The sequence below is a fragment of the Cydia pomonella genome, chromosome 3 (assembly GCF_033807575.1).
Source record: "Cydia pomonella isolate Wapato2018A chromosome 3, ilCydPomo1, whole genome shotgun sequence".
Lineage (NCBI taxonomy): Eukaryota > Metazoa > Arthropoda > Insecta > Lepidoptera > Tortricidae > Cydia > Cydia pomonella.
Genome location: NC_084705.1, coordinates 33596226 through 33621981, shown reverse-complemented (window position 1 = coordinate 33621981; position 25756 = coordinate 33596226). Strand labels below are relative to the sequence as shown.

Genomic DNA, 25756 nt, shown 5'->3' with positions numbered 1-25756 from the left:
AAAACAGGAGTTTTTTCGCAGTGGATTGTTAATATATTGCTTTTATTATGTTTCTTGTGCGGAAACATTTTGTTAGAGATGCCGACACTAGTACTATACCTCAATGGCCATAACGCATTCTCGGCGCACAATTTTGGCTCTGTACCGTCTGGCCTGGCAATGTCCTGAGTTTACAAAAGGAATAATTCGTATTCCGCACTCGCTGCCTTATTGCAGTGCGTGTGACAGGTGACGTCTGCTGGCTTTTAAAACTCGACGGAAATAGCCACATGTTTTCCCCGTGGTCGGGTTTTTCTAGCTGACAAATAATAAGTTTATGGCAAAATTTCATTTTTGGTACAAGCTTTTATTGCTGACTGTACTTTTCTCCACAGGCAACTAATACTCATTGAGACAATTCTAAAAACTCCAAACACAATTAGGTTGCGTTATTTTATCATAGAGTTCCTATGGCCACCTCCTGTCTCCATCATCCGATCAGCTCGATAGTACCAAAATATTGCATTGTCACTCAACTTACATATGTATCCAAAATTTTCAGCTTCATTAGAAGTCGGGGACCCACGTCAAATTTAACTTGCAAGATTTGACCCGTATTCATAGGTACTTACAGTCGAGGAAATTGATTCTTTAGCAGGTTGTGGTTCACTTTACACTGGAAAGCTCATAGCATAAGTATATGTACATCCAAATTTACTTGAACCGTAAATTGCTAAAGAATCAATTTCCTCGACCGTACATTGTAAAAAGAAACCATCAAGTGCCCGTTTTTAGACAGTTTTTTAATATATTGCGTGAGAAAATGAAAGTCATGATTGAAGTGTGTGCTGATGGTTGCTTCCTCGGGAAAGCATAGTTTTCCCATATTATTTTTGAGAAAGTCAGGATTGATATTTATCAAAATTTACTTATTTTCTTTACATCTCTAACTTATGGCCCAATAGTCCATAATAGCTAATTCATTGATTTTGTTTATTTTTATCCCAGTACCTATACGTAGAAGAGCCGTTCTTTACTAGAAAGTGCGCTATAAATATTCTGCAAGAAACAATTGAGCGTTACATACTACTTCCCATGGCCATATCTTCATAGTAAAAAAACCAGTTTTTATACTAGTAAGTATAGGTACATCTGCCCAGCAATTTTATCCGCGTGGCCCGCCAACAACGGTTTCTTTCCTCCTTTTTCCTGCCAGCTGCGGCCGCGAACTGTCGGGGCGGACGTTTTGGCTGCAGCCGATTGATTGCTGTCTGTAGACCCCTTAATTGACGTGAAGCTACTGAAAAACACTGCTAACTCACGTTTCGTAAACCTTTCTCGAAAGACATAGTATCTAGTAATGGCCAGTTAAGAGTGTTTCTGTAAAAGTCCCTAGGAATCTTGCACAAAGGAGCCTAAAAAATAAAGACAAAACCTTATTAAATTTGGTAACGAATGACACAATCTCAAACTTAATACTGACTTAGATACTTCAACCATGGGACGTGCATCGCAAAATCTCGTTATTAGTAAAACTGTTTTTTTTTAATACTACGTCGATGGCAAACAAGCATACGGCCCGCCTGATGGTAAGCAGTCTCTGTAGCCTATGTATTAAACGAGTTTAAAAACAAAGTCTAAAGTACTTATTTCGAAACATTGTGATATGCAACCAATATAATTACCCTTGAGAAGTGTTACTAAGCTATTCAAAAGCATAGTAAAGTTATTATTGTAATTTAACATTACATCAGTTTTCCATACAAATACAGAAGGGAAACTTCGTGATTTTTTTTTTTTACTTATGTTAAGTAATTTACCTCCTGCTTTGTGATGTAAAGGTTACAAATAAGCAACAATGAGCGCCCCCGCCCCCGCACCCCCGCGCCCCCGCCACGCACCAAACTTGTAATCGACTCTGAACTCCTTTTGATTTAAGAACTAACTACGGCTTGTCGCTGACAATATAATAAGCGGCCCGCCTCATCAAAGCCCTCTGACAAAACATTATTACTCCACGCCAAACAAAAAACAACCTTAACTCTTTACAACAAAGTCTAATTCAGTTTAGTGCGGTATTGGTGTCCCGCAAGGCAGGTTATTGGGTCCGCTGGCTGCATCTAAAGTACCTTTCTCGCTCGCACCCGTTTTTCTTGTATAAGTGTTGTCTTTCTTTTGTTTGTGTTTGGGAGGGGTATCGGCGATCGATGGAGGAGGCCTGACTCCTTGGAGATTAGGTAACTGTTCTTACGTACATAGAGGGGAATGATGAAGGCTTTAATACTTCATTGTGGAAATGGCGTGAACAATATTGTGTCATAGATGTTATAAATTATTAAGATGTTTACAAGCAAAACAGAATATTTATTTTTAAGTTTGATTTATTTATTTTATAGATTTAAAAGGCAGACAATAAAGAATGGCTTACTATATTAGGGTAGTGTAGGTGGATTTTTTTTAACTGACTTAAATATCCATCATTCCCATCCCAACAATGAAATACGTATACATACTTACTGCTAGTTGTGGTTAAAAAAAAGTGTTCACAAATGCCTAGATTCGAAGCTTGACTTACGATACGAACACTTACGATATTTTGAAGTCTTGGACCTGACGACGTGTAATTAACCAAAATAATTAGTAATATTATCCAAAAAACAAACATTTGCAAACAAGTCTCCAAATTAGCTAATAGATTTAGTTGTTAAGGCACCAAACCCGTTTAAGCGCACCCTCACTATCGCCCAAAAACATCAATCACTCAAACCGAGTTCATCCACAACTAAATTAACTCTCGACAAACAGAGCGCCCCCTTAACTGCGCCGACTCGCGCAATAATTGACTTTGTTACCACTCAGCAGAGTTTAATTTCGAATAAACTATCAGCCGGCGGCTTTAATCTGGAATCAACTTAGTTACGGCACAGTAAGGTTCAATTTTCGGTGCAGCGCGCCCGTTCATCTCTTGATTTCATTCTATCTTCCCATCATTTAGTGGTGATTAATCCTAAAACGTCAGAAGCGCCACTTAGATAGCACATAAAATTCAACCTTATTTACCTTGTGCTAAGGTTGAAAATTGTTTGTGCTAGGTTACAGGGAGCTTGCGGGCAGAGGTCGGGCGCTTTTATTCCATTCATTAGGGCGATATTTAAGCGCTATTAGGCGTAAGTAAGCGCTTTTTATGAGCGCCCGGCGCTGGAGGTGTTTAACGCTGGCTTTAGCGACGCTCTCATATTCAAATAGAAGTAGTATATTTAACGGGAGCCAGAGCTGATGTTTCAGTGACAAGGAATGAATGACCACCTTTGTAGAATCTCTCAAGTTTAGCTACTAAACATGTACAATTAATATTAAAAAAATCATAAGGTTTGTGGTGTCTGATTTTTTTGTTTGTTACGGAATGGTAAAAGGTACACGATGTGATCCTAACTGTTGCTTAATGATACTACTGATGAAAATATATTTTTTTACCATACAGACGATGACAATGAATTTGATATTATAGGTATTTAAAAATATGATACTATATTTATGTTAAAAAACACGTTGAAATTGTGGCTTTGTTTATTATCTGTCACGAAGACAATAAAGAACATCAATAAGTAGGTACATAATTACCTCAATATGAGCTAAAAGGTCTTAGCTGTTGATTAATGTATGCATGATTTTTAAACCTTGACTGCCTTTGTAGAATACAAATGTTGACTTTAATAAAGTTTTCTCACGTAATTTGCTAAATCCTCGATGCAGTTATTATTAGTAACCGTTATTAGGTTTGGAACAAACCCAATAAGCGATCAAACGGCGCAATATCGCGCAAATTCAATAAAAACTCAAGCAAATAATATATCTTCACGTTATTGCAAGGCGCTGAGGGATGGGACACCGCGTATTTATACTCATACTCGTATCTAGTTTCGCCACCGTCGTGAGGTTACTACAGTGTCAGGAGTTTGTTTTACCAAATTTAATCTTCGGCGAACATCTCGAAATACATACATACATTCAAACTTCTACTCGTATACTCATCGTGGGTAAATCAATATTATATGAAACGAGTTATATAGTACCTATTATCAAACAAGTTTTCGAGTTTTTTTTATTTCGCCTCAATTAAAAAATCATAGTATTTTTTTTAAGAATTTCGGAGAGGCATAGTGTAGTCATAACTTGTGAAAATTGTGACATCGCGACAGTAAGTGCGAAGTTTTGAATAAAAACAAAGTAGTAATGATCAAACATAGGTGACTCGTGGCAATTAAGTAGCACTAATAATGATTAGACATGTTTTTCATGCGTTTCTTTAGATGAGTTAAAAAATCTTTAACAGTTTTTTTTTTTAATAAACTTATGTCGCACACTTTCCTTATATGCTCAGTATTACTATGTCCTAAGTTTTGCTTAAAGCTTATGTTTAAGTAATAATAGAAGTATGAAAAATCGCCAAACCCTATCAAGGTGCCCCCTTACCTACTATTTTACATGTTGTCCTATTGACTATGGTGTGATCTGCTTGTACCATGGTTTGCAAAAAAGTTATTACTATTAATATGTTTTAATTTTCGTTTGTCGATAAATATTTGGCATGTTGGCTATGCCTCTAATTTAAATTTGAGTACAAGTATTCAAGTATGTTCTCATGTCCCATTCCTAGTTCGACCCCTAATGGAGTGTTTATTTGCTGAGTCGTAATTGTAATGCCACGCTGCAATACTGCAGCAGTAATGTTGTAGTCTGAATACAAATGTCATGTTCGAGTACGAGTATTACGAGTAGGTATGCGAGTATGTTCTCGTGTCCCATCCCTAGCGGCGCGACCCCTAATGGAGTGTTTATTTGCTGGTTCGTAATTGCGCCGCTCATGCGCGATCGCAAATACACTCTTATTGAAGAATGCCCCACCGGCACAGGCAGCGGAAGACGCTGAGCGGCTGAGCCGTCCAACATTATGTCACACAACTTTATGTATTTTCAAAGGAGTACAGCGCGTATCATTTTAGCTAGGGATTTATATAAAGATCTGTTCGCCAGATTTTTCTGACGGAGATGTCAATGTATGAAAGGAATAGATACAAGGGGAGGAGAGGGCTCAACGAGGGGAGGGCGGGTTGTTAGGGTCAGCAACGCGCATATCACTCCTCTGGAGTTGCAGGCGTACATCATAGGCTACGGAGACTGCTTGCAATCAGGCGGGCCATCTGCTTGTTTGCGACCGACGTAGTATGTAAAAAAGTGTCTGTTGGAGAACTTGGATATCTCCACATTAGAAGGTAGGTAAGGCAACTCATTCGTTTAAGGAGTGGGAATGACTTTTTTTTATGATAGAGGAGGCAAACGAGCAGACGGATCACCTAATGGTAAGTGATTACCGCCGCCCATGGACACCGGCAACATCAGAGGGGTTATTAGTGCGTTGCCGGCCTTTAAGATGGGAGTACGCTCTTTTCTTGAAGGTTTGAAGGTCGTATCGGTCCGGAAATACCGCAGGCGACAGTTCATTCCACAGTTTCAACAAAAAATAATAACAAAGATTAGTTGATTCAAAGCATTCCCCAACACCCCTGCCATTCCCCAACACCCCTCCCATTCTCCTGACTAATATTCTTAGGCTTTGACCTCAGCTGCTTACGTACGTAATGTTTCAGATAAAAAACAAAAACAGATACCAGGTACCCATTGATACTACGTCGATTTGATAGTTCTCTCAATCTCAATCTCTCTGCTTTGCCTAAAGGTTGACTGGTAGAGAATGCCTCATGGCATTAAGTCCGCCTTTTGTACTATAAGGTTTTTTTGTGCAATAAAGATTAAATAAATAAATAGTTTATCAAGTCGACGTAGTTAACTTTTATGACATAAATGTTTTGTAACTTTGTGTCTATAGAAGTTTACCTACTATTCTTTTTGTAATGGACGACTCAAATGGAATATGCCTATATATAAATTGAGTTACTACTCAATCAGTTGATTGATAAAACTAATACACTTTTAAAGCAAATCAAAATGTTAAATCATCAAATCAACCTGTTAGCGTTAGTACGCGTAATATCATAATTAGAACGCGACTTTGAATAACACAAATAAACCAATTCCGTGTTATATCAATTACATCGTGACATGGCGATTTCCAAACAATTACAATGTAGAGGACAGTCGGCTTTCAAACGCATTCGAATCAATTTAGAGGCCCCCTAATAGAGTCGTCGCGGCACAAAGGTTCACGATCGAAAACAAATTACTTAGCGACATTGTTGCGGGTTTTTTAAATGAGTGAGTACAATCCCTAAGTAATTTATCGTAAGGTTAGATAGGAACCAAAGGATACCAAACCAAAGATTAAAGATAACAAAGGATTAAAGGCACTCATTTCAGTCAGGTAGTTCGCTCTCACTGAGTTCAAGAGCCAAACTACCTCGACTGAAATGAGTACGATTCGTCCGAGTCAGATACTCTACTTTTCATTTCGAATACGAGGAAAGTAAAATAGATGTGTATTCAAAAAAAATATTACTAATTAAGTATAAATATTTACAGTACATATGGTGCTACTTTATCGCACTAGTGCGAAAATTAGCATATTACGTTACTGTGTCGAATATTTAAAGGGCCATATGTACTGTAAAACGTTGTACGATACATGTGCGAATAGGTAATTCGCAACTCGTGTCGATTTAAAACAATCCCTTTGGTCGTGTTTTAATTTATCGCCACTCGTTTCGAATTTCCTATTTTTCGCACTTGTTTCGTAATGTACTATTATAGTATTCATTCAATTAAAAACTTAGGTAAAAGTATCGCTATTTATGGAATGTAAATTGTACAATAAACCCATTTAAAACAAAATTTCAATTGCTTTTTGTAAAAAAAGTACTTGGAAATGAAAATGCTCTAGAGCAGAAACGTATGACTTTCTGCACACTTCATAGAACAACAATGACCCACCTACATATCATCGATGAAAAGGTGTTCAAAAATATCTATCTATCGTGAACATCTTTTATGTATTATGAACTTTAAATAGCTAGACTGGCTGTCAATAATATGCCAGAGAAATGTTGCCATTACTTTATTACAAAATGGAAGCTGGAGGAACTGCACAACCTTATTCCTCCGTCCCCATTTCACCATCGGACTACCAGACAATCGGCACTCCGGCACCGCCTCATGGTAGGTATTCCACAAATACGCACGAAGCGTTTTGCTTCAACATTTCTTATGCGAACTGCCAAGGAGTGGAATGCCCTGCCCGAGTCTGTGTTTCCGCATGAGTACAATCTGGGTCTCTTCAAGGCTAGGGTAAATAGGTATCTCATAGGTAAGCGTGCTCCACCGTAGACCGCATCATCACTTACCATCAGGTGAGATCGTGGTCAAACGCTTGCCTATCGTTATAAAAAAAAAATCAACAAATGATCCGCAGCGTGGGACACACGCCGAATGGCGCGCGAGACGCGTTTAGCTTACTGTTACACGCAATTAGGGCACACTGTCGGTTTGTGCGTCCCTCTAGAAGCGGAGGGCTTCTAGGGTTCCGTAGCCAAAATAGCAAAAGCGGAACCCTTATAGTTTCCCGTCTGTCCATCCGTATGTCACAGCCATTTTACTTGGAAACTAAAAGCAAATTTTAAAGTTTATAACGTAAGTAGGTGAATGTTGTGAGGTTAACATACAAATACAAATACGTTTATTTCATTACTTTTTACATTAAGGTTGCTAAAGCGTTTTTTGATTAAGTGAATAGTTATGTCCGACACACTGTTGCCCAATAATTCAATATTTTCGATATTAAAGTTTGAGATACATAAAGTCTTCCGTAATACCTCGGTGTTTTACACAACAAAAGTTACAATCATAGCGATGACTGATTACCTTCGTTTACCTAACACGCAATTAGGACACACTGTCGGTTTGTGTGTCCATAGAATGGAGGGCGGGTTGGCAATGACTTTTGAGACTATATTTATGGGATAAGTAAAACCAAGAAACAATACACTAGATAAAACTTCTCGGCTTAATACATTCCATGACTATTTTTATAATTTCTAGTAACAGGTATAATAAAACCCATAAAACATTTACTAGAAATAAAAAAAACTATTCTTGTCTAATGTTAAAAACAAGTATGTTACATTATTGAATTCAAATAAAAGTTTGCTTGTTTTTAGTATAAGTACAGTATTATTTTTCCAAAAAGGACAAATTTTTTGGTGTTAGTAAATACTATTAGTAAAACTGGTTTATAACAGTTGGTATAATCTGCTTGTCCTGGGATTCACAAGATTTTGTTTCTACAAAATTTTTCTCTCCGTGTAAAATTGAAGTTTGATGGTTAAAAACCAAAAGCGAAAATACTTATTGCAGTGTCTCAGTTCAATTTATTTTATTTATTCCGGACCATGTCCATAGTGTTAGTGTACATTCCCTTAATCTTATGTTAGTTAAATCTAAACTTAATTATAATAATTATAAACTAAGCCCCTGGATCCCATATGAACATCCTCCCAGTGTTTCCAGAAGGCGCAAGCAGACGTGTCGGTTTGTACGTCACGTGATGGAGGGAGGGCTTATCAATATGTCGATATTCAGGTTTAACTAAACTTAGGTTTTTAACATAGTGCATGAAGCCAGAGATGCACACGTAGATCTCAAGTAAGTCGGTCAGGTTAGGAGTGCCATGTATTATGCCTTTTTTTTATAGTAATGTATCCTTGTCTATCAATAGTATATAAAGAAACTTACAAATTAACTTGTCTAAAACATCAAAATCCCTAAAATACGCCAATGCAATATTTGATATTAAGCTAATTAATTTATTGAAAAATCCTAACTGTAGCCTGACGCAAGTGAGTTTCAATTTGCGACCTTTCAAAACATTGCACAAAGAAAAAAGTCATTAACTTTATATTACGTTTACACAAAGAAACGCAGTCGCAACTAAAAGGCGGATAAACAAGGTACAGTCGGATCAATCGCAGCTAAGCCTAACATTCAACAGTCAAAAACAAACAGCTTATTACTGTTGCCAACTTAAATTGAACCTTGACTTTCCGTGAGCCACCGATATGAAACTTTAAGCCTCATTTTACCTGAGTAAACTTTGACCGATTTTGATAAACTTTATACGCTATTATAGTAAATATTATTAGCTATAAATTGATGTAAAATTCGATATCCTATCATGTGCTTTTTCTAACAAAATATCAGTTTGAAAGTGAGTTGGTGTCAGCTCACCAGCACCCCACAGCCAAGCCGGGCTGGTCGCGGTCACGTGTCGGCACGTGGCCCTGATGAGGCTTGCGTCGGCGTTGCGTCTCCGGTTACTAATGAGAGGGCTTATTAACTTTACATACAGTTGGTGCTGGTTTGATTTTTAAATATGTGGAGTTAAGGGTCATAATGGTTTAAATGAATAATATCAAGAATGATTGTTCGATTATTTCACTGGAACCCCCAAAATTTATTGATTTTTTTTCTATTTTTGTGTAAAAATCTTAATGCGGTTTATAGGATACATCTACTTACCAAGTTCATCACATTACAGACACTCATTCACCTCAGGTTCAGGTATACAAAATTGAATGTCAACTTGTGTATAATAATATTAATAATACAGATAGGTACTACGTTACTCATACTGTACACTGTACGCAGATATGGCGGAATTCTGTACTTAAGGTCAAGTCAAAACACGTACCTACACTTACCTAAATCTTTAATTAAAGATCTTACAAATCAAGGTTAAGAATCACATACGCCCAATCGAACCTTAAACTTTCTAATCTTTAGAATTAAAGGGGGGGGGGGGGGTCTATAAAATTTCCGGAGCAATACATAGCTGTGGCAGTATATAACTCTATTTATTGTATATGAGTATACCGACTAAGGCACAGTCAGGCGGACGCTCTAATTAATTCGGTTGGATAACATGGAGACAGCTTTTAAGTACCTAGGTATTTTCTTTAATAAACACTTGTTTTCTATTAGCACCTGAAACAAAGCTATCTACGTATATAGGCTATTTAACAATTTGGTACTAAAGGTCTTAATTAAAACAAAAATACATTACATAATACTTTAAATAATAATAACAATTTTTTTGCAGTGTGAGGGCAACATTAATTGCATGCAAAAAAATACACAAGTATAACGGATTAGCACTAATTGACTAGCACGTTACTGTTTCTCGAATTAGCAAATTACTTAGGGCCTGTTTGACAATGTCCAAGTAAGGTCATGACTAAGCTACTTGCCACTTGTCTGACGAATGAAGTCATCGTTGGCGTTTCACAATCTTCAAATACCTAAGCTTAACTGCTAGACGAAGTGCTAAGTTTTGCAGGAAGTTTTATCTGGCATTTAATTTATTTGTTAATTAACTATCCAGAACATATTTTTAACCTGATATTGTGAAACAGGCTTTTAAAGTGTTTGTTTTAATTATTGGATTTCCGCAAAGTAATGCCTGATTCTATTCATTTATCAAAGTTTTCAGTAAAATAAATAAATAAATATTATAGGACATTATTACACAAATTGGCTAAGTCCCACAGTAAGCTCAATAAGGCTTGTGTTGAGGGTACTTAGACAACGATATACACCGTGTTTTTATTGAATTGCGTTAACTCCGGGGTTTCGGTAAGTACGTTTAAGGAAACTAAATGGCATAGTTAGTTTTCAAAAAAAAAAAAATTTTTTTGTTTTTTTTTTATTATTTTTATTTTTATAAAAGTAACTAAATGTTGCATATAGCGTTGTTGTAACACGGGCATTACATTTAACTCAACCAAACAATTGAAAACTATGACATATCAATGTCATTTCGAACGTCGATCGTCCGAGATAGTACTTACGTTTAGTAGCAAATGTATGAACTCGCACTAAACACTAATCAATAAGTAAACAGGCCCTAAGGCAAGTGTACACGCTCGTAAGGGTCTTATAAGATAAAAATTAATGATTGATTATCTCCGAAATGGAGTTAGTTAGAATATCGGTATCTTTGAGAAAGTTACTTTATTTAAGCTCAGGAATGCACCCTCGAAATTAACGCAAATCAAAAAAAAACACGGTGTATATAATAATATATAAATACTTAAATACATAGAAAACACTCATGACTCAGGAACAAATATCCATGCTCACCACACAAATAAATGCCCTTACCAGGATTTGAACCCGGGACCATCGGCTTCGTAGGCAGGGTCACTACCCACTAGGCCAGACTAGTCGTCAAAATAAGACGGGTCCTAAGACATATAAATCTATTGTCGTTAATATGACACTTTAAATCGTATAAATATTTCATTCGCGGCAGCTGACCACATTGATAAATTAAATTTAGAAAAGTGGCGATTTCTGAAATAATGCGTTTAAAAAATAAATTGATTTAAAATTGCGTTTCAAAAATCGCAGGTAATTTGAGGCATGGCTTTGTGAAATGCTATGATCATATTTTATCTTAATTATAATGTTATTGCTTAAAAGTTAACGAATATAGCACTTACACTCTTTGTTTATGTAAGAAAATGTAATTTACATAAAGCAGCAGCTAAATTCTAAGTTAACTGAAACTAACATCTAGTAATAGTAGTCTTAGTCTCTTTGTAAAATAGATAATGTTGTCTTAAGCTAACTTAATTCAAGTTTCTACTCAAATGTGTTTGTGTTGGTCTACACCGAGTACCTAAAGTCGCAAAAGTCTGCCTCCACTAATTCAATCCGAAGCCGCCGCCATACTTGCCGAGCTAAGAGGTTAATTAGTATTTGTCAGCTCGGCGACACACCACCCAAAACGGCACATCTCACACCTTCAACCAATTTAAAACAGACTCTATAAGAATGGTTTAAAGTTGCTTTTTGAATATAGAAATATGGAGATGTGATTCTAAGTGTCAAGCTGTGCTGAATCTTTCATTTACTTGAGTATGATTAAGTCTTTAATAAAGCGCGAGAGGGCGCTCGAGACTAATTAGGCAATTATGTAATTAAGCGATTTGCTTTGCTGTTAATTCGTTATTACCGCAACGCAGCGTTTCTTTTGTTTTTGATCAAAATGGCTGCCAATTTAATTTATTTATTGTTATTAAAATCTCCAGAGAATTAAATACTACGTTAAGTTTAATGGAATGAACAAACATTTTTTTTAAAGCTTTAACACATTTAACTTGCAACGTTTGTAATATGTTTCTTTGAGTCAAATCTTGCTAGCTAATTTAGACCAACTTCTTATACGATTGAACTAAAACTTCACGCATGTGTGACATATTATGGTACCAAACAACGCAACCTGATTGTTGTTAGACTTGTTTTGACGAGTAATTGCCTGTAGAAAGAAAAGTGCCTAGTCATCTATAAATGCTTCTATCAAAAATGAATTATTTGTCAAAAAAAACTTATTGTAATTTATAGCCAGTAAGGTTGAGAGACCGAGCAAGGGAGCACCCTAAAGTTATGAGAATGGTGTGCGTAAAACGACTTAGTTACACTTTTCCAAGGTATACGTTTATGAAATGATATTGTGTCACGCGACGCCAGGCACTTCTTTATCTATTTTTTATAGCCGCTCTGTCTAGTCATTCTACAAAGGTTATATTATACCTACAGAAAACACAAGTTCCAGAGCATTTGCAAAAAATTCAGAAAAAGTCTTGAGAGTATGAGGATACTTTCTAGGTACCTACAACTAGGGCTGCCATCCGTCCGGGTTTTCCCGGATTTGTCCTAGTTTGAAGGCCGTCCGGTGGCCGTCCGGGGGGGGGGGGGGGTGTCAAGAAGTGTCCGGGTTTCCATGTAAGGAAGCACATTAAAACTACATGTAAATTTAAAGGACTTGTTTTTAAAAAATATTATTTTCGGACTCGTCCGGGGAAAAAATGCGATTTACGCCAAATGTCCGGGTTTTTATGAATCTTTGTCCGGGTTTGGCGAAATTCGAGATGGCAGCCCTACCTACAACACAAGCCTTATTAAGCTTACTGTGGGACTTAGTCAATTTGTGTAATAATGTCCCATAATATTTATTTTTATTATTATTATTTTTTACTTTCACAAAAATTTAAGGGACGTTTTCCATACAAAATTATCATTGTATAATGAATTAGAATCCTTCATCTAAGTTTTAAAAAAATGCATGACTAAACAAAAAATTCTCACATGTATTAGAACCAAATATTCTATGAATCGTTGTCCATGAAATGATATTAAATTTGATGAAAAGCTTGTCGGAAAATCAAAGGGATACTATGGGGATACTATAGTATAATGTATTCTTTCGTCTTGTATTGTATTGTATTGGTCTTCGACCTTTCGCGACACGAAGACAACGTCAGTGGTTTCATTATTTATAAAATTGAAGTTGCTTCTAAGATAGTGAAAATTTTACTCCGTCGGGCACTTCTCTTTGGCCCATTACTATGAAGATCTCCTCAATGGAGATTAGGCAAGCTAATTGAACAATGATTAGTGGTCCACCTATTCATCGGCTATCGAGTAACAGGCATTTAGCGCCGCCATTTCGGAGCAACAATAGCGCAAGCGCGCAGCTTATCCGACCAATTTGAGCACAATCCATTCAGCTCTTACAAATCGGCATGACTATACATCCAGCGTAACTGGGACTCACGACAAACGAAATTTAACTTTGTACTTTTGATGATAAGGTTGTGTATTTGGTTGGCACAGGTCTGGTTGTAATGGTGATATTTGAGATGGTCATGAGAGGGATGTCTTTCAAAGCGGCCGAAAGTTCTGGGAAGTGTGTGATACGCTGGGATTCAGGCGAGTAAAAGATTAGCCGACTGTGCCGAGTTTGGATTTGTATAAACTTTCTTGGTTACTTTTCATAGAAATGGACATAGCTTCTAAAGTTATTCTGTGTATCAGTGTGCTAGCTAGCGGATATTGGTATCATCAAAGTTACGTTAGTTAGACTAGAATATCTGTATATTTGCGGAGGTAGTCAAAGATGTGCTTTATGTGAATAAGTACCTATTCAACCTGGGAACTATTGATAACATCTACGAGTAGAGGATATTTCAATAAAGCAGTAAGAATACAGAAACAACACTTTCACTCAATCGTGTGAATATATATGATTTAGAAAATCGTTAGAACGTTATATGTGATTGTTGAGTTCCTTTAGTTGCAAGCAATCTAGTGAGGTCAATGTTGTATCGTCTATAAGGAAAGACCGTCTACAAGCCTTTCGTCCACTCTTTACTCCACTATCTGACCTTCTCAGCACGAACCTCAGAATGCAGAAGGAGTGAACCTCAGAAAGCTGAATGTGTATGAGCGACGTATATACGAGAGTTCTTGATCTATGCCAGTCTTCTCTGAAATAAATATCTAAAGATATACCGGTCTTCGCCACAATGACCTCACGTATAAAGTAGCTCAACGACCATGTCCATCTCAAGCTACCCCAAGACGTTTTCGGTGTCAATTTCGCGAACGTCCCTCAAAGACGCCGGAAATATCGAGTTCACAGTTCCGACGGCAGCTACGGAACCCGTCATTATACTCACAATCATCATTATTATAAGCCATTGTTACCCTCCAGCCTATCTTAAACGATTACATATATCAATATCTTGGCCGATCAGAGCCCAGGATATACTGGTGATGTTAGTATGAGTAATTGAATTACCCTTACATATAGTTTCCTGTTTTTTAGACAGGAAGGAGCCGTCAAATTTTAATCAAATTATAGTACAAAGCGAATTATGATTAGGTTCGTTTGAAATCAGGCTATTGATTAGCTGACAAAAGAAAGGGAGGAAAGAATGATTATTATTTTTTAATCTTTCTTTTCAATCAAAAGCTTGCATAAACCATATAAAATCAGAACGTTATAGGATTATTATATAAATAAGCAAAATACGGAATAGTTTGTAATTATAATAATTAATATTGTTTTGGATGAATACTGTATGAAACAGACAGACAGATAGAACAGACAGAATTCTCTTTATTGGCACACCTCAGTAAAAGATACAGCTTGAATAAAAAACAATTAATTAGTGATAGAGTCAGACAACAGGCGGTCTTATCGCTAAAGAACCTACCTACCTAAGACCTTCTGGTCTAAGGCTTAGAACGCACTGCGATAATTTTTTTGCTATTTCAGAACCACAAAAAAGTGTAACGTACGGCATGCTTCATAAGCGCACGCACTTGCAAGGCTGAACTTGGTTTTTGGTAATATCTGTCATCTTGGCTAGGCCCCTGAACTGAATAATATGATGTAACCTAGGTTTGGCCACTTTGGAGGCCTGTCAGCAAAACATTACACAACCTTACATGATAACACGAGGACGATGATGAATCTAGGGCTGCCTTTCCACTGAGGCGGAGATGAACGGAGATGAGAGACCTGTGGGAATTAGTCAATAGTATTGGTTCTCTTCCCCGCTCCGTTGGATTACAACCAAGGCTACAATGTCTATTGGTTGAGTCCCGCGCGTAGGGGTCGGCAACCCGCATATAAGACCCTTGGATTTGCAGGCGTCCATAGGCTAGGCGGACTGCTTACCATCAGGTTGGTTGTGCGTGGTATAAAAACATCTACGTTCATCTCCGCCTCCACCTCTCCTGCTTGAATTTTTGTGGGGTGTATAATCATAAAACTTGATGTAACCAACTCATTTTCACGGTTTTATATCGCAATTTGGCACGGATAATGCCATCATCCCAGGAATAAGCGAATAATATCCCGTGAGTGGGGATATCTCAATGGCGGCAATTTTCCGAGACTATAATAGTTGCAGCCGCCTGATCCCACGCACTTGCTCCCCTGAGGTGGCATTCGGATGGCAACTGCAGCAGTAACGTTGAAGCATCGATTTTAACATTACCCGAAGCCGTTGCGATTACCCGAAGGATGCAGGAACTCATGAACAAAGTTGCATGCTGGACATGCTATGGAATCGTCCAGAATAAGATAACGATGTTGTGATTTACAGGAAAGAGTGGTCAGAGAAGACATTAGTCTTATACTTAGTTGAAAAATCTGACTAATTTACCGTAACCGTAATGTTGAACCTATCTATGTATTTTCAACATGGTCGAATATTACAGTTGCATTAGATTTCCAGTGTCTATTTTATTTTATTGACATATAATGAGTACCTGTATTTTGCACTGTATTATCAAGGAATAAATTCTGCGGTATTATGGGAAAACTAGACTTGAAATCTTGATACAAATCTTATCCACTTCTCCGCTTGGTTACCTCGCTGACCGAGTCACACACATGCATACACACACGCGCACACATGTAGTAACAAGTTAAGCTGACACCGCCAGTGGGCGGCTAACCGAGTTAGCGCCGCCCCAACTACGTTAGTTCACTGGAAGAGACTACCGACAAACGTTTATGTTATTGATGAGTTAAGCAAGACGCAAATGTATTGTAAGTAACTGTTGAGTTTATAGGTTTATACTAGTTTGGGTTGGAAAGACAGATGGCAGTAACTTTCGTAAAAACTAGTGCCTACACCAAATCTTGGGATTAGTTGTCAAGCGGACCCCAGGCTCCCAAAATGCCAGGACAACGCGACTAACGCGAGGAAGAAGGATTGGAGCTTGTAAAGTTTTTAAATAAGGGGGGTTAGACTTTGAATAATTAGAGACTGTCAGAAATCTCTTACCGGGATAAGTTCACCTTTGTACAAATGTTTTGTGTAAAATTCTCGCTGCGTTATTTTGTACAATAAACGGCCTCATCTGAACTTTAATATACGTCAAACATTTCCTAAAGATACGATATGGATTGGATATGTCAGTATCAAAAGTGACGTTACTTCAAACAAAAACGTCACTTTGGACACTGACATATCCAATCTATATCGTATCTTTAGGACATTTTTAACGTATCTTAAAGTTCGAATTGGGTCGAAAGTTTTAGTCTACTTGGGCTTGGGCTAATTTAGAATTTTAGACGCCGCGCGAACTCGCATGCGATTTTAGTTACATTGCGGGAGAGAGGTTACATTCGATTCAGCCGACCGATTAAATGCCGCAATGTAATGAGACTCGCGTGCGAGTACTCGCACCGGCTAATTGAGCCCAACTACCAGCTAAGTAGTTCTGAGTTATGTGGAAACATGCATCCATGGGTGTAGAGTAAAGACAAGCAATTTACGCACTGTCAAACAACTGAACTGTGCACTACTACATACACAGGGTGGCCAAAAAATATCTTGACCTTTTTTTATTGCGGCATGTTGTCGATAATTTTAGTTTGTGTATCAAAGCTAAACGACGACGTCCAAAATGAAAAATGTACTACTATTCCATTCTTTACATTTATAAAAAAATACATAAACGTAATATTTTTCGGTCAAAATAGCAATTATCCCTGCCTACGAAGCTGATGGTTCCGGGTTCAAATCCTGGTAAGGGCATTTATCCGTGTGATGAGCATGGATATTTGTTCCTGAGTCATGGGTGTTTTCTATGTATTTAAGTATTTATAAATATGTATATCGTTGTCTAAGTACCCTCAACACAAGCCTTATTGAGCTTACTGTGGGACTTAATCAATTTGTGTAATAATGTCCTATAATATTTATTTTATTATTTATTATCTAGTTCCGCATACTTTATAATGCTTTAACTTAATCGTAACGTGACGATCACGTACCGTTTATTGCGTAGTGTACGAATGTTCTATTTTGACTGTAATTTCGGACCTTTATTATTGCTTTAATGCAATGGGTCCTATATAGGCATTTGATCCTCAAAACTAACCTGATCGACTCACATCATTAATAAAAAAGTTGTCATCTAGCCTATTCCAGTGGTTTACAACCGAGTGCAAATGATCGAGTTAGAGTAGTTTGTGATTGCGCGGTAAGTGCCGACGCAGGCTAATGCACTTAGCGCCTCTGTAGGTATCCTACACTGCAAGCAACACTTAATGTATGTAAGACTGTTTAAAGGCCTACGAAACAGAGTATTTGTTTGAAATAAAGAAAAAATGTACTGCCTAAGGCAAGACTCGAAACGACTCCATGAACCTGAGCGGTGATTTTTAGGGTAAAGGGTCAAACGGGACCCTATTACTGAGACTTCGCTGTCCGTCCGTCTGTCACCAGGCTGTATCTCATGAACCGTGATAGCTAGACAGTTGAAATTTTCACAGATGATGTATTTCTGTTGCCGCTATAACAACAAATACTAAAAAACAGAATAAAATAAATATTTAAGGGGGGCTCCCATACAACAAACATATTTTTTTGCCGTTTTCGTGCGCGAGGCCGACTCGCACTTGCCCGGTTTTTTCTTTTGTGTACTTTCTGATCACTTTAGTAGTCATATCAGCTTAGTATATCAAGGTTATCTACAGAATATTACTTCGTTTGATGAAAATAATAGTGTAAAAAACGCAATTTCGCGAAGGCCATTTAAACACATTTTGTTTTTTTTTGTGGTTCGTTAAAATCTTCTTATAAATAATGTCTTCTACAAATATTTGATGATTTCGCGAATACATGTCAAATTGTGCTCGTAGAGCATGACATTATTCAGTAGTTGCTTTTAGTAAAGGGATTGCTAGACTTTATTAATAGCCAGGATGGATTGCCATCAGGTGTTGACTACAGAATGGTTTACGCTTCTTGACTCTAGGTGAAACTTGCACTTCCACTTTCAACTTTCGTGAGACATACTAATATTAATCTAATTCTACGGATTCCACTCATGTGTTTTTAGTCTAGCCTAGCCTAGCTAGCCTAGGTCTCCTTTAGGTTTGTTTAAGAGACCTAGGCTCTCCGAAACATGTCACGCGTCTGACTAAGACACCTAAGTGGAATCCGTAGAATTAGTTTAAATTGCACTTCCACGTTAGTTCACTGAATATTAAGCTTACCTACTTACTCTTGAAACAACATTAATGAGCAAAAAAGAAAAAAAAATCCAGAGACAACTCCGCCATTATGAAATTCAACGGAAAATCCGTTGAAAATGTGAAAATCGTATATCACCTTAATTTGTTTTTCGAATGACACATGTGCTGACATGTGTTACAGATGGATACAACGGTATTACTTCTTTCAATATAATTATTATCGATAGAAAACCAAATTAGTTTATGATTATGATAGTAACTGCACCTCTTAACAATGAATAGGGCCATTACACGCACAATAAGATCATAATTTGCTATAATATCGCAATTTTCGGGGATCAACTCAACCTCGGTAGAACAATGCCCTATACACCTACAGCTATTAGTGTAACATAGGCCATTATTGGTTCCGAGCCCTGACTATCATTACACCCTGTATGGACCGTGGCAAATGACACGGCGTGGGATGTTGCAGCTGGGACGCAGGACTTAGGTAACATCATATTTACATTTTTTAACTGACTTCATAAAATAAGGAACGATTCTACTGTATTTTTAAGGTGCAGTAGGTTCAGAGAACGGATTCTTTGAAAAGTCGTAACGCTTTTGATCACAGTACGGCTGCCAAAAATGTGATTAGCAATCTTGAGGCCTTTCTGCAGACTGCAGCTATTCAAATCCTGAATTTTAGACTTTCGCTCGATAGAAATCACGTACATAGGTCTAAAATGTATGAACCTTGGCAGAGGCAAATAGACAACCGCTTTCCTTCTTTCTAAGCAACGTCTATGTTCGTTATAGGCTGGTAAGTAAATGAATGGGAAACCTGACTTACTGCAGATGACTGTATAATCATTTAACTAAATTTATCTCACTATGAAACGAGTTCAAACGTCACTGACATATCGTTCTCAGACATTAATCCCTACAACTCCTTACAGCATGTTAAAAAAAAACTAAAATGTACTTCATTTTACTAATGGGAATTATACTGAGACGCACTTAACCTTTAATCAAACTGTAAAAGCAGCCGTTGCAACAATGTGCGAACATAATTGTTACCTAAAAGGACAAAAAACATTATCCTTTTTACGGCACAACACATCATTGTCACTTAAAAGCATTTCGGACACTTACTCACTTCTCGAGAGCACTTCACACAATTACCAAACTAAACTCTACCTTAGTCACATAGATATAAGGTTGTTTTGAGATTGTAGAGGGTGAGACTAGGGTTGTCGCAAAGGGTAGAAACGTTTATTAGCGCGTTGGGCGCAAGTCGAGCGTGCGGGATAACCATCAACCCTATTGAGTTTGTTTTGTATTCGATGGAGTTTCTGTTGCGAATAAAATGGTGTTTTCGTTTTGTTTAGTGCAATTACACTGTTATCGAATAACGGTTAAATGGAATGTAACAGTGGTTCGAATTATAGAATACAACAGCCATGAACGAAATATTACCTCTACGCGGTCTTCAACGCATGACGTGGAGAAACATGTAATTTTAGGCAGAATGGATGGCTAACGTGCTGGGACTGCTGGGGGTGGGGCAGCTAACAGGCAAGATGAGATGGTCGAACGCTGCGAAGAGGTCAGCTCGCGGCACTCTGCACCGTGCAGTACACACGACTTATGACCACACATAATAGAGACAAATTAAATCTGGTCGCGAACTTCAGCAATGCGGGAATGAGGAAGACCAGAATATAATAAGAATACTGTTAAAGCCCTTAGATCGTTAGTTTGCTAGCGTTCATTTCATATAGAAGCCCCTCAAGGTTCTTTATATATTAAGTTCATTTTCTTTAAAGTTTACAAAATTGTTACACCAATTATACAAGCTGTTTATTTAGTCAGCTGGAATAATTTAGGGGCTGAATAATTAGGTCATACTGAGCTACTTCTACTATGGGACCAACCCCGAAATCACGAAAAAGAAAATTACTCTCTCATAGAAAATGTCAAGGTCAGACAGCCAAAATGTATGAGAAAGCCAATTTACATTCCCCCCAATTTTCATTTCAATACCCCCTGTATTAAAAATGGGATCTCCAATGCAACGTTGGTTGTTTTTGCGGATAACACGAATGCAGACCGGAAGAGATTCACGACCGAATGCCTACTAATGCTGCTAATAGATACAGGTCCCGCCTCTCTTTTCTCAACACAAAACGTCAGTTACGCAAAGAAAGACCTAAACAGATACCCACATGTACACCTTCATCTTCAAAATCAAATTCGGCCTGTCCAGCAATATGAGGGCATTGAGGGCCCGCTTTAAGAAAGGAATCTCATGACCCGCTTGGACTGCCAGCAACGTAATCGTTGAGAACTATATTCTCCTAAGTCTCGAGTTCCTTTTTAAAGGACAAAATCAAATCAAATTTTAAACTTTTTTTTATTTTTTTATTAGCCTATTTGTGTGTCCCACTGCTGGGCAAAGGCCTCCCCTCTAGTTTTCCAATCCTTCCTGTGCTGAGCAAGATCACGCCAGTCCCGCTGAAACGCATCCAAGTCGTCCCGCCATCTCTTTCTCGGTCTGCCTCTGCCACGACTACACTGGGGACGCCAGCTAGTGGCTATTTTAGCCCATCTGTCATCATCCTTCCGGCAGACATGTCCAGCCCAGTCCCACTTTAGCCTGGCGGTCTTCATCCCAACATCGACGACACGGGTTTTGGAGCAAATTCAAACCTGCAAAAACTACTCTGGGTGTTGGGAGGATAAATTTTTCTCTTGAATTAAACGACTTTATGATCAAGGGTCCGTAAAAACGGTATCGCTTGCATTACAATAGTTTTTCGACCGAATGCCTGCTAATAGCTGGAGATTGCAGATAGCCTGATAAGTATCACTGAGTGATAAGGATCGCCCCGGTACTGGCACTTTCGTGCGGGTATGACTGAATTAACTGGACTCGCTAGAATGCTTGTGAAATATTATTTTGGCAAATGATAAAATATCTGAAATGAGACTGAGTGGGCTAGGGTTGCTATATGTTAGGATTTCCCCTGACATGTCAGGGTTTCAGGTCCTTGGAGGACTTGCGGCGAGTGTTTAGGTTTTTGAGAAACCCCATCTAATCACTAGAAAGCTAAAAGTTTGGAGTTGACCAGATGAAAGGGAAGGTTATACTGTAGCTATAACAGTTGTGGGCGTAGTGACCCACGAAAGGTTTTTTTATACGGAAATAAGGACTTTTCCTACTCCTCTACTGTTATCTGTCATTTATGCATTCATTAACACGAATATAAGAACATACATAAAAGATTTCAAGAAAAGTCTATATTGTCTATTCCTCATAAAAGCTCTTGTGCTTTTATAAGCTATAATGTTACTGCGATTAATGGCTACCAACCTAACAAAACCAAAACGAATATAGTTTTAAACTAAGTGCATTGATGCCAACTTACAAAATATTCATTTGGTTGCATAGTAAAAATAATTACGTCATAAGTCAGAAACACGCATGTGACACCCGTAATATAGCAACACCCATAGACTACGAAGACCGCTTAGCGTTGCTTGTTAGTCTCCGTAGGCTACGGTGGCCAAAATTGAGAAAAAACTGTCCAAAAAATTAATTTAGCAAGTAGCAAGTACCAGGGCCTCATGAGTTACGAGGAGGTGTCGCCGACCGGCCGGCCGCGGCCCGGGGCGGGCCGGGCGCGTAACAAGGTATGCTCGCGCGTCTTGGCTATATACTTTTGCTGTAATTTGTTTACCTAAATTAAGATTTATTTTTGTTGACTCGTAGGAAAAATATTGTATGCAACGTTGTATAAGTAGGTCAAAAAATTCTCGTGGCGTATTCCTTTACAATGTTCGCCTACGCCTTCGGCTCCGGCTCACATTGTAACTCACGCCACTCGCCTTTTTGACCCTTCTTATACAACTGATGCATAAAATACTATTTTCTACTCCGGTACTTTTATCTGTCAATAATATGGTCCCGCAAACGAATATAAAAGCATGTCTTATGCAATTTCAAAAAAGTCTATCTAATCTATTCTTCATAAAGACCCTAGGGTTATTATGTGATATAATGCAACTGCTAACAGAAGGCCTACCGCGAACCACGTTCGACGGGTTGCCTCCCTATCACACTTACGTACGAATTTACAAGTGCGACAGAGAGGCAACACGTCGAACGTGGTTCGCGGTAGGCCCTCAGAGGTGCCCTATTAAAAAACACTAAATTTACAACGGAAATTAATCCTGCCAACAGTGCCAACTTAACAAACAACTGAATTCATATGGTTTGAAACAATAACAAAACCAAAATAATTGCTGCCAACATAATGAAAACTGCAAGTAAATGACAGTTGAAAAAAAAATACCGTGTCTACTCTATGATTACGTTCTGTCGACTGTCATTTGTCACTATCCAACTTCCCGCTCTTTCTTATGCTGTATTGCTGTGTTTGTTTATCATTCTTGGAATCATTCTTATTAGACTTTGGAGTGGAAAATAATAATGGATGACGACGACAACTTTCTTTCGACACCAGAAGAAATATCGGCGGCGGCACAATCAGTTACCGAGAACTTGTTGCCTACAAAATCGCGGCGTCAGTATGATAAATCGTATGAGAAGTTCATGGCGTGGAGACTGGAACACCAGACTACGTCATTCTCAGAGAATGTGCTACTGGCTTACTTTAAAAACCTCGACGAACAATTCAAGCCATCTTCACTGTGGGTGGAATATTCAAAACTAAAGTCAACGCTTAATATATACCACCAGACCGACATCTCTAAATACGCCAAGTTACTGGCTTTATTAAAACGGAAGTCAGAAGGATTTAAGGCGAAAAAAGCAAAGACATTTTCACCGGAGGAATTAAAAAAATTCATTGAGGAAGCACCGGATCAGAACCATCTCTTTAACAAGGTAGATACATTATTGCTGTTTTGTTATATCACTGGTATTCGGTAAATGTTACTGTTTAGGTATTCTGTGTATGCAAATATTGTATGTATGATTGATTACTACATACTTGATTTAATTGTAAGTATTTCTAACACCCTAATTCCTAGTTTTTGTTACAGGTTGCTGTAATTCTTGGAATAATGGGGGCTTGTCGCAGGCAAGAGTTACATGATTTAAAAAATAACAATATAATTGATGCCCAAGAAACTCTAGTGGTTCATATAATGAACACCAAGAACCGAATCGATCGCACTTTTACAGTCACAGGGAAATATTATCATATCTGTAAAAAGTACATGATTCTTCGTCCGGATAACTGCAACGATCTGAACTTTTTTGTACGGTATGCCAACGGAAAATGTTTTGCTCAAAATATAGGATTAAACACCTTCGGCCAGTTAGGAAAAAATGTTGCATCCTATCTTGGTCTCCTAAATCCAGAGCTCTACACAGGGCACTGTTTTCGAAGGACGTCTGCAACTTTATTGGTAGATGCTGGTGGTGATGTGACATCTTTGAAGCGGCATGGCGGATGGAAGTCCACAACGGTGGCAGAATCATATATAGACAACTCCATTGCAAGCAAAAAAAAGTGTCAAATACACTAATGAATTCCATAGAAGAAACTACACCCCTGAAACCACAATCCCACATACATACCAGACCATCAATGCTCCCCAACTTTTACTCAGGAACCAGATTATATCAACACCACCAACACTAGTATCCCAGTCCCTACAACCACACCACTAACTATATCCCAAATAATAGAACAGAATTCTGACATCCATATAAATAATAATAGCTCAACCACATCCACCACTCCCAATATAAATATTTCTAACAACACAATTCACAATTTACATCTTCATTTTCATAAATGAATAAAACTAAATTTCTTAAAACAAACTGCGTTTAATTTTGTCTTTTATTTAATCCCTAAGCAGTCGTAGAAAAAGTAATGTATGCAACGTTGTATAAGTAGGTCAAAAAAGGCTCATGGCGTCTTTATTAACAATTTTCGGCTTCGCCTCAAATTGTTACACACGCCACTCGCCTTTTTTGAACCCTCTTATACAACTATTGCATAAAATACTATAATGGGTGTATCATTAAGACAATATCCCCACGGTAAAATTGACTTTTTTGAATTAGGCATAATTTAGTTAAAGTGTAGAAGCGTTGGTGGCCTAGCGGTAAGAGCGTGCGACTTGCAATCTGGAGGTCACGGGATCAAACCCGGCTCGTACCAATGAGTTTCTCGGAACTTATATATAGGTACGTAATATCATTTGATATATACCAGTCGCTTTTGGTGAAGGGAAAAATCGTGAGGAAACAGGACTAATCCCAACAAGGCCTAGTTTACCCTCTGGGTTGGAAGTTCAGATGGCAATCGCTTTCGTAAAAACTAGTGCCTACGCCAATTCTTGGGATTATTTGCCAGGCGGAGCCCAGGCTCCCATGAGCAGTGGCAAAATGCCGAGTAAACGCGAGGAAGGTGATGAGTTAAAGTGTCTAAGAAAAATCCTTATCATAAATGATTTGTACCCTATATAAAAGCTTTCCTACAAGTTACATCACTTGCCAGAACGTGAGCTCGTTATGTGTCGGTACCGGCGCGGTGTCAGTTACCGGCGCCGTTACCCTGTTACGTTCGTTTCCGCCACTACACGTCAGAGACGGATTCTCACTAGTTCCGATCGAAACCAGATTTTTTGCGAAACCGAAACCGTAACCGGCCGAAGCGAAATGTGATTTTTATGCCCAAATCTGCCGAAATCACTTGAAATTTATGACGGAAGATATGGTCGTGGTGCGTTAATTATTTATTTATTCCTAGTCCACTATAACTTGGATCTTTTTAAACTGAGCGTCTATTAAAGACATCATTTAGTTAAGCATGTTACATCCTAGACTGCATCGGCACTTACAATCAGTTGAGATTATGGTCAGATGCTTACCTTTTTCCAATAAAAAATACTCGGAAA

At 38.0% G+C, this 25756-nt stretch overlaps 2 protein-coding genes across 2 annotated transcripts in view; one reads left to right on the top strand and one right to left on the bottom strand.

Annotated features, from left to right (window-relative positions):
- The window catches only part of LOC133516603 (retinal homeobox protein Rx1-like), a 69250-nt gene that overhangs the window by 18204 nt on the left and 25290 nt on the right, over positions 1-25756 (bottom strand). The gene's annotated exons all lie outside the window — the stretch shown is intronic.
- LOC133516602 (uncharacterized) lies at positions 23167-24762 on the top strand. Its single transcript, XM_061849613.1, has 2 exons — positions 23167-23726; positions 23885-24762. Exons 1-2 carry the CDS (start codon positions 23310-23312, stop codon positions 24371-24373), a joined length of 906 nt encoding a protein of 301 aa, XP_061705597.1. The 5' UTR covers positions 23167-23309; the 3' UTR covers positions 24374-24762.

Excerpts from the sequence above, each read along its gene's own strand:
- LOC133516602 (XM_061849613.1), top strand. The coding sequence starts at position 23,310 with ATGGATGACGACGACAACTTTCTTTCGACACCAGAAGAAATATCGGCG. Across the intron at positions 23,727-23,884 it reads AGAACCATCTCTTTAACAAG|GTTGCTGTAATTCTTGGAAT; the intron begins GTAGATACATTA and ends TTTTTGTTACAG.